Raw genomic sequence first — 10,520 nt, forward strand, 5'->3', positions numbered from 1 at the left:
CGATCTCGCTTCTGGGGGAAACGACTCGCTTGTAACTGTGACGGCAGGAGTCCGGCCGCTCTCCTCCGGCCCTCGGCGGCGGCACCGGGCGCCGCGGGGCCGAGCTGTGCCCGCGGGGCTGCCGTCCCAGATGCCGCTTGGTCGCGGGCTGTCACGTTTGTCACCGCTCCAGCCTAGCGTGGCCCTTGCTCGGGACAGGGGAATGGCACTGTCTCCTCCGGGCCGCCGAGCCGCCGCAGCTCTGCCCTGTGTCGGGACGTGGCCGTTAACGCGGGGAGAAGGAAGCTACCCCAGCCCGCTACGGGGCTGCCCGAGCGCTGGGACCCGGCGGCTGCTCCTCAGGCAGCGGAGCCGCCCCTGACGGGGATGTGGCTCCGCTCTGCGCCTGCTCCGGCGCCGCCGCCTGCTCGAGGCCCAGACACCGGCACCTTGGGGCTCTGCCGCCACCGGAGCGCATCTTGGGCGTTCTTCCATCGCTAAGTGTTCGTGGCCCCGGGGGGCTGCTTCGTCGGGGGCTCGCCGTCTGCAGGGCCCCGCCAGGATCCCATCGGCGCGGCGGGGGCCTCTGCGAGAGGCAGCTCCGCTCGCCGCCAGCCATGGACGGGGACAGGGTGGAGATAGACGGCGGCATCATGGAGGGGGTGAGCACCGGCGGCGGGCTGGCCTCGCACTGTCTCGCCCCGGGCAGCGGTGACGGGCGGGAAGGGTGGGTAGCGGCCGTCCGGGTGGGAAGTGCCTGACGAGCGCCGTTTCTCCGCGCAGGGCGGGCAGATCTTGCGAGTGTCCACAGCCTTGAGCTGCCTGCTGGGCCTGCCGCTGCGGGTGCGCCGGATCCGCGCCGGGAGGAGCCAGCCCGGCCTCAGGTAACGGCCCCTGACGGCCGCTCGCCCGGGCGGTGTCCCGCGGCGCCGTGGGGCTCGCGATACGTCGTGTGCAAGGCCCCCCCCGGGCCGGGGGAGTAGCTGTGCAAACCCCTGGGCTTGCTTTTGTCTGAAAGGCTTCCAAGAACAAACCCCGTGTATTTCCATTGCTTTAAGAGGGCCTTTTCGTCAGAAAATCCCGTCTGTGGCGGAAAGCTAGGCTATGAAGCGGGCACTCTCCCGGCGGGGGGGTTCGGAGCCTTCGCCTGCTCCCCTCAGCGCCGTTCCCGCCCCTGACCCCGTCCGGCTGCTGGGGCAGGCGAGGGCGCTGCGCCGGTCGCCACCTGTCAGGGCCGACAGGCTTACAGCGCATCTCCAGAGCGTATTCAAAGGGGCGAAGCAGACTGCAGGGTACGAGGCATGAAGTACAGCTGAGGTCACGTAATGCCTCAGCAAAACATGGTTCACCGAGTGTGTAGTGTTAAGGACAGTGCATTTCTTTCCTGATTAAATTACTCAAATGAATGGAAACGCAAACAAAGCAAGATACATAGCAAAACCGTTAGCGCTCTCGTGGCTCTGGCAACCAGCTACTGGCTGGGCTCCAGTTCAGTATTGCCATCATTACCCCATTGCGGTTTTGTCCAAGCATTTATCACAGTAGGACAAGCGACTGCTCCTGCATCTCATCTGTCTGTCTGGGTCCATTCTAATGGAAAACACAGCAGAATCCTGCAAATTCCAGAATGCTGCTCCTTTGGCTGCTGTGAACTCAGGAGAAGTACTGTAGAATCATAGAATCATCAAGGTTGGAAGGGACCTTTAAGATCATTGAGTCCAACCATCAACCTAACTGTGCCAAGTCCACCACTAAACCATGTACCTAAGCACCACGTTTACTCATCTTCTAAATACCTCCAGGGATGGTGATTCAAGCACTTCCCTGGGCAGCCTGTTCCAGTGTTTGACGACCCGTTCAGTGAAGAATTTTTTCCTAATACCCAATCTAAACCTCCCCTGGCACAACTTGAGGCCATTTCCTCTCATCCTATCACCTGTTACTTAGGAAGAGAGACCAACTCCCACCTCGCTACAACCTCCTTTCAGGTAGTTGGAGAGAGCGATAAGGTCTCCCCTCAGCCTCCTTTTTACCAGACTAAAAAACCCCAGTTCCCTCAGCCACTCCTCATAAGACTTGTGCTCTAGACCCCTCACCAGCTTCGTTCCCCTTCTCTGGACTTGCTCCAGGAGGAACCAGACCAAATTTCTGATCCTTATTTGATCTGAAATTTGCAATTGAAGTATTTATCAGTTGGTGTTTAGTAGTTCTTTCAATGTAAAATGAGTATGTAGTCTACTTGAACCTATGTTTAACTTCGTATTGTCACTCCAAGGCCTCAGCATCTGTCTGGTTTGGAGATCATTCGGGATCTATGTGAGGGGAAGCTGGAAGGTGGAGAAATTGGCTCAACAGAAATAACCTTCACTCCCGGGAAGATCAAAGGTGGAACCCACATAGCAGATACAAAAACAGCAGGGTATGTCTTTGTACACAGATAATGACTGACTGTTAACTGCTCTTACCTGCTTTTGGTAACTTTAAAATTATGACAGAAGATGTTTTGGTAACTTAAAATTATCACAAAAGGGGGGGGGGGGGGGAAATAACATTAATACATGGGCAGTGAGCCAAATCTGTACTGCCTGAGCCAGATATATGTTACCAAAGAACATTTAGTGTAGGCAGAACATGTATGAATAAAGTACATGCAAGTGTACTAGTTTTAAAATTGTAATTGATGTATAAGTTGAACACTTGATTGATGTTAAGCAAAAAACAGCTGCTCAAATGCATCAAATTAGATAAGTATCTAAAATCTGGGAGATCTGAAATAAATTTCATCATATAATAAAGTAAATTTTCAGATTTTACTTACGCATGTAACGGTACCATATGGGGTACCAGTCTTTTGGAGAGGGAAACATATTCTATCCACAGTTCTTTGTACCTGTGTTTGTCTGTCCTGTATTTCTGTGTTGGGTCCTTTGTTCTTGGAATCTGTTTCAAATCAGAGTAAATGGGTTTAGCTATGGAAGGTTGCTGTGAACAGTTGTTTGGAAGTATAAGCTAGGTTAGGCATAAGTTAAAGTTTCCTTTAATTTAAGAGAAATATTTTTCTGAGTATGAACAACCAAGCCGATGCCTTTTATGTAACACAGAAAGGTTTGAGTAAGCAGCAATGCAGCAGAATTAGTAATTAAGCACAAGCAAAAAAAAAAAAAAAAGAGAAACAGTATGGTTCACAAACATTTGGAAGCTATTTAAGGAAACAAAACTGTGTTTTCTTCAGTTCAGTGGTGATTACTGTTTTCACAATTCAAAATGATGTTTGAAAACCCTGTGAGATAACTTTTGTTTTGCTGAACAAGCTTACTTTTGGAAAATTTATTTTGGAAGTTTTTTATTATCTATGAAATACGGAAAGATTCAATGATAGGGGAATCTTATCTCTAAAAGTGTATTTTCTATGCCTCTGAATTTTCTTGTGCGGGATGCTGACTGGCTTCTAATCAATTTTATAGTTTTCCAAATATTTTGTTATTTAATAAGTATTAAAATGCTAAAATTGCTGCCTAAGCCTTTTCTGCTTTTATCACCTGCTAGCCAAACCTACAGTTTTGACAGTCTCATCAGTACACTGAGTAAGCTACATTACTTTTATTTCAAACAGGAATATTAAAGATGCAGTTATCATGAAACAAAAATCTTCATATTTAGGCTTGCTAAGGACATAAAGTTTTAAATTAATAACTTTTAAGTAATAGGTTTATAGGTAATGTTCAAAATCAAATACTTATGTGAATGCTCTGAATAGTAATGATTCTATGGATTTCTGTGGAGTATGACTGCACAACATTTGAGTATCTTGTAATTGCTTTTAGGAGTGTGTGTCTACTGATGCAGGTAGCAATGCCCTGTGTGCTGTTTGCTGCTTCCCCATCAGAACTTCGTTTAAAAGGTGGGACTAATGCTGAGATGGCTCCTCAGATAGACTACACAGTCATGGTAGGGAAAAATTTCTTTGGCTTGGTGTGTCTTTCATACATATATATGCAATGTAACGATTGTATTTCTGTTGCTCTTACTGCAAGTTTATTTGTTAATATGGAATTGGGCATAGGCATATTACATGATTTGTGTACTGTATGTAGAGAGCAACCGGTGTTTCATGGAATTGCCTGAAACAGCAAGTAGTCTGTTTGCTCTTAATTACTAAAGAACACGTCACTTAAAATATATTCTTTATTCTAGAAGTGCTGTGAATTGTTAAGAATTTATCTTCCTCTTTCCATAAGAAAATACTTTTCCACAAAATGTTGCTCAGAGTGAAGTATGAGGAACATCAAATAAGCTGTATGGAGGAGTCTGGGTATCTTTTTTTTTTTTTTTTAATAATGTAACTGAAATTTTTGTGTTGAATTCTCTTTTCTGTAAGACTGCATAAAATAGTAGGAAATTATAAATGCAAAATAGATTCACCTTATGTTTTTATGTATGCTTGTTTTTCAGGTTTTCAAGCCAATAGTTGAAAAGTTCAATTTTACATTTAATTGTGACATAAAAAAGAGGTGAGTTACAGAGGCATGTGTCATAGGCAGGCCTTCCTGAACCAGTGTGTGAGCACAGAGGCACACACACAAGGTGCCCTGAATCAAGCTGAGGGGTGAATTTATAATACATGAACTAATCTGCATTAGCTGCCCCTGTATGTAGTGTCACCGAATGATCAATGTGATACAGTTTTTCCTGTCTTTTTTTCATTGCTGATTCTTCATCCGCTGTTTAATGTTTCCCATGAGCTGCCTCCAAGGGAAGCGCGTGCTGAACAGGCACTCCATTGCTGAGCTTTTTCTGAGGTGCCAGTTATGTTGGTGTTAGTTAGTTAGTAAGATGCGTGCTATGAGGTAATACTGTTAGAAAACATAATTCTATTACAAAGATTTCTAAGGCATGCATCAACAAAATTCACATGTACAGTGACAGAAAACATAAACATGTATAATGAAATATATGCAGAGCATTATGGTTCTTTTCTTGCTTTCCTTGTGATCTTTGCATTTAATTATATCTGATTACTGTTTCTAAATAGGGGCTACTATCCTCAGGGAGGTGGTGAAGTTGTAGTCCAGATGTCACCAGTAAAAGAGTTGAGCCCAATAAGCTTAACAGAACGTGGCACAGTGACAAAGATATATGGAAGAGCATTTGTTGCTGGAGCGCTGCCTATAAAAGTAAGTACTGATAATAGCTCTGGTAGTATCCATCTTCATATATCTCTAGAAAATTGCATGTAATCTGCTTAACATACTTCTACTGTTCTTGTATTCTGTGGTCTTTCACACACAAAGTCGCCTTATTAAATGGTTTCAATTATTCAGACTGTAGAATAGAATTTTGGACATTTCTGAAATGCATTTATGGCATAGGAATATGGTAGCAGCTGAAACAGGAAATGACAACTGTATCCTTGATATCCTTCGTATGACTGTTGAAAAGTCTTTAGCGTATATTGAGGGTATCTTATATCTGATTTACATACTGTTTGTGTTTACGTGCATTATTGTAAATCTGAAATCATGGCCCTCGTTCATAGGTTTATGGGTAAACTGTGGTGCACTGTAATAGGCATAGGTCAGACAACATCAAACTTTTCAACCATTGCTAAGGGTATTGGACAGAACAAGTTAAGGGTTGGTTTAGCCAAGGATAAAACAGAGAAAAATTTGCTTCTTTATAATCCCTTCTTTCTATTATTCCTATCCTGTCTGTGTTTACAGAGAATGAGTGGTGGGATCTCCTCAAGGCTCCTTCTCATACACAGGGTAGGAATTAATAGAGAAAGGAAGAGGAGAAACTGAGTTACTTTTTGAAGAGCAGTGGACAGCTGGTTTTGGTCTTAAAATCTCCAAACCCATGAATATTGGCTATGGTTGGATCCCAAGGATGGGATAAGCTTCATGTGTCCCCACCTGCTTGCAATTTAAAATTGTTATTTTATATATTATAGAGTACATAATAATTGGGGGGGAGGTTACAATCTAATCTCTTGAGATAATTGGGACTAAAATTAAATCTTTCTCCCTATGAATGGAGAAAAGTCCTTGAATTTCTATTGATATTGAAGCTTCTACATATATCACTATAACCGGCATTCGTTCAGCATTTAGCGTTACCTGAATTTTGTGGGAAAATTCTCAGAAGAGATGATGTTCAGTGCTTGCTTGTAGGGGTTCTATTGCAATCTTTTATTTTTCTAGTTGATCAAGTAACCCCTTTATTCAGGGATCCACTGTAATAATTAAAATTACGAGAAAAAAGTATTACTATAGTTACATAATTAATGTTTTTTACCTCTTACCTTGTTAGCTGGCAAAAGACATGTCAGCAGCAGCAGTGAGATGCATCAGAAAAGAAATCAGAGATCTTTACATTAACATTCAGCCTGTTCGAGAACCTGATGATCAAGCCTTTGGCACTGGAAGTGGAATAATGTAAGACAAGCCCAAACTTTCTATTAATACCTGTAATCTTGCCAGTTCATTAGCTAGATCTTGATTACGTATCTGATAACGTGAGTGATTTTGTTGTGATATTGATTCTGGTTTTTCCGCTTAGTGTTGTTGCAGAGACTTCAACAGGTTGTTTGTTAGCTGGGTCTTCACTTGGGAAGAGAGGTAAGAGTTACATGAAGTATACCTCTTTCAGATTTAACTTAATGTATACTATTAACAAATAGGAATCTGAAATATAATTTGTTCAAAGATCTGATGCTTTGAGTGTTGCAATTTTAAAAGCATGTTGTTTAGTAATAAAGGACAGCAGAAATAAGCAGATTTTAAACGTAGTAAGTGGAATCTTACACTTCTAAGCTACTTCTGCCTAGTGACAAAAATTACCAAAGGGTTAAACTTACCTTTCGTCAGAATGGATTGTTAAGGATCACTGAGTTGAAAATGTTTCTGGACTTTAAGACCATAGTTTTGGTGGTTTACCTGTGAAGTTTTTGTTCAGCACTGAATCTAGATGTGTATCTAGATTAAAAGGAGTATAAGTTATTTTTGTTTTAAATTATTTGAATAAGATGTTTCTCTGACTGTAAGTAGGACTACTTGCTTCCCACTGCTTAGGAAATATGAACTACATGTCATTATAAGGTGGGAGGGTTTTTTTAAGCAGACATTTTAGGCAAAAGAATGGAAATAAGGTTTAAAAATTTCGTCATTTCTTGTTAATTTTCTTTCATTCTGTATTTTTAAAATGTTAAATAATAATTGGCAACATTGTAATCCCCTGGATTTCTCTGTTAGGAAAGAATGCCGACAAGGTTGGCATTGAAGCAGCTGAGATACTGCTTAGGAATCTTAAACATGGTGGAACTGTGGATGATTCTCTGCAAGACCAAGTAAGGCTCCTGTATGGGTTCACCTGAAGTTGAAGTAGCAAGAACATGCATGTATGTATTACTTGTAAAGAATATAAAGCTGAACAGGGAAAGAATGAGATATAGATTTCAAAGTTAGACTGTATCTCCACAGGTAGGCATGGCTTTATCTAATTCATTGATAATTAGAAGTTTTAGGAGATTTCTGGGTGTGGTCACAACATCACTAGGATTAGCAAATTACCTACAGTTCTTGGGAACTCCAGATGCTGCTGACTTTGCATCAACACTCTTAAATTTTCCCTTCCTGCAAATCATAATAGGTATGGAAGAAAGAGGTAGGAATTTGCTTCTGTTTGTCACTCCATGTAGTGGAGTAAAAATAGTTCCCTGGTTACATATTGAGAATGATACTAAGTGAAGCTATTAGAGAACAGAATATCTAGGAGGTGTTCCTGGTTGTCTTGCTTGCCTAATTTTATTTGAGAATTAAGGCCTTCCACCATCCACTATCTTATTTTCAATAACGCAGCCAGGTAAGAATCTTGGGCTGTTCTAGGTAGAATGACATTACCTCTTAGCTGTAAACAGCTGGCCACACATTACTATTATGTAGATTAAATGGAAGTATTTAGGTCTGGGACTCCTCGTACGTTTTCCAAAGCATGCACAGTACAGTTGATGGAAATGTGCCACAGCTAGATTTAGCGTGTACGGGAACTACTCAAAGTTAGATGATTCTTTACAGAGTACTTGTCATGGTGATGCTTCTAAGTCAAACCAGATTTTTTAAATATCTGTCTGGTGAATATGTGATCAGAAAGTGTTATAATTAGAAAACCCTTACTGAGTTTTTCTCACCACACAAAAGTAATATAGCAATCTGGAGTGTGAGATGACTTGGGGGAATTTCGGGGCAGGAGGGTGAAGGAGAACAAAGTTAAGTGTAGTAACAGAAATTCAGTGCCAAACTCCACCGTGGAAAAGTAGCAGCACTTGTGTAATATGCATTACAGTGGTAATTTCCAAGCTTCTTGAGCTTTGGATCACTGTTAACACTCAGCACCGTGAACTTTTATGAAACTTGGCAGACGACATTTTAACATCTACAGACATTTTGCATGTTTTTCCTCCTTCTTTTTTTTTTTAATCAATAAGTTGCTAGGATCTCTAGAGTTACTTAATAATTACCTTTCCTTCCCTTTCAGCTGATCATTTTTATGGCGCTAGCAAAGGGGGTATCTAGAGTGAAAAGTGGACCAATTACACTTCATACTCAAACAGCTATACACTTTGCAGAGCAGCTAACAAAGGTGAGTCCAAAACTTCAGGAAGTTCTACCTGTCAGTTGTCATCCAGTAACTAGGAATGTTCGCAATGCAGTTTAGCAGGCATTGTGAACTGAACTTGATCATGGAGGACAAGCACTGACAAAATAATTACTACGATATTTATATGGGAGTTTACCTGTAGACAGTGAATGTACTTTAAGAGTTAAATGCCTTTAGAATGGTTACCACCTTTATTTAAATGTGTTTTCATTAAATCAGTCAAAGCTATAATATATATAAACACATATCAATATGATTATTGGACATGGGACATTGAATATTTAAACTTACGTATGTTATAACTTATTTAGTGATGTATTTCTAATCCTGTTTTAGGCCAAATTTACTGTGACAAAATCAGAAGAGGAAGATCCCAGTAAAGATACCTACATCATTGAGTGCCAAGGAATGGGGATGATAAACCCAAATGTATAGTGTTAAAAACAAAACAAAACAAAAAAAGCAGCAAGCTGACAAAAGCAAACCTCAACATACCTCAGTGATGTACTGCACTACATTTCAATGGATGTATAGTACGCATGTGAACAGGAGGAGCCTTCTGCCACATCTGAGTGATTTAACTTCAAGGATGATGTTGAGTTTTTCCTTGGTGTGCTGAGAATCTGTGGTGTGAAAAATGGAAACTTTTCTTTCCTTTTTTTTTTTTTTTTTTTTTTTACTATTAGCAGCAAAATGAGCACAGACAGGACAGCAAAGAGAATACATTGTACGTATGTGAGGGCTTCAATTTAGAAGCTTTGAAAATTCAGATTCACCAAAGTAGAAAATAACTATTTCAGTTTTGAAAAAATATTGATACATTCTTTTCCCTTTAAAAAAATTAAGTTTTATTCTTTGAGAACCTTTATGGTATGAGGTATATGGAATGAAGTGCACTGTCAAATCTGTATTGCTGTTCTTCCTTAACCGTTTTGCTTAAATTGTGCGTGAGGAAATAATAAAGCAATATCACAATATGAAAGCCTGTTATTTGTATTTGCTGTTACCTCAGCAGGTTGTGTTAGTGGGAGATGGATACAAAGTAACTTTTCAGAAGCATAATTTCTTTCCTGCAGAAAGAACACTCAATGCATAAAATAATCTTCTTTTAAATGCTTTCTTTTCGTCTATTTTAGAAAAACCTTCTCAGGCAAGCTAAAAAAATGTACCTCATTACATCCGAAACACAAATTATTAACTTTATGAGATGATAGGATTTTCTGTCTACGGTTGTCCTTGTTAGCATACTAACTGGGTCTACGTTTTCACCAAGCTGTTGTTGTTTGTTCTTTTTAAAGGGAGTACTTAATTTCAGCTAAGATCAGGTAGCTGTTGAGCAGGCATATACACATATACATACATATATTTACACAATGTTGCATACACGCACAGGTATATTTAGGCATATAAAATCCAGTTGCGTTACGCCCCATCTGTGGCTTAAGTAAGGAAGACCTTCTGCCAGTCTGGCCTTAGTAGTGCTACAAAAGCTTTTCCTGTTGTAAAAGAAGGAATATAAAAGGAGAGATAGGGCGTAATTTGTTTTGTATATGAAGAACTGAGTCACAGAGTTGGAATCACTTAACCGAAACTATATAAATGCACTCTGGATGCTTGAACTGATTTCCAGGTTTTCCATAGCCCAGTGTTCAGCCCTTGCTTTAAGATCTTTTTTTCTTCAGTTGTGACTATTGAATCTAACAGCTAAAGATGTAACTTGAAGTATGATTTGTCTTACTCATTAAGATAATTGCATTACTGTGCATTTCAAACAAGACAGAAATCCTTTACTGATATACAAAAACGTCCACCAAATATCTACTTAACAGTATCTTTCCTCTTAGGGTTCTTCCCCTCTTCCCACCTGAAAAGTAGTGCAAAGGAAT

At 40.8% G+C, this 10,520-nt stretch overlaps 1 protein-coding gene across 1 annotated transcript; it reads left to right on the forward strand.

Moving 5' to 3' along the window:
* Window positions 1–413: 413 nt before the first annotated feature.
* Window positions 414–9,623, forward strand: RTCA (RNA 3'-terminal phosphate cyclase). The gene is made up of 11 exons (XM_063345325.1): window positions 414–641; window positions 763–863; window positions 2,255–2,398; window positions 3,804–3,927; window positions 4,432–4,490; window positions 5,012–5,153; window positions 6,289–6,413; window positions 6,538–6,596; window positions 7,230–7,324; window positions 8,512–8,616; window positions 8,971–9,623. The coding sequence occupies exons 1-11, from the start codon at window positions 597–599 to the stop codon at window positions 9,067–9,069; spliced, it is 1,098 nt and encodes a 365-aa protein (XP_063201395.1). The 5' UTR covers window positions 414–596; the 3' UTR covers window positions 9,070–9,623.
* Window positions 9,624–10,520: the final 897 nt, after the last annotated feature.

This window comes from Chroicocephalus ridibundus, chromosome 8, assembly GCF_963924245.1.
Source record: "Chroicocephalus ridibundus chromosome 8, bChrRid1.1, whole genome shotgun sequence".
Classification (NCBI taxonomy): Eukaryota; Metazoa; Chordata; class Aves; order Charadriiformes; family Laridae; genus Chroicocephalus; species Chroicocephalus ridibundus.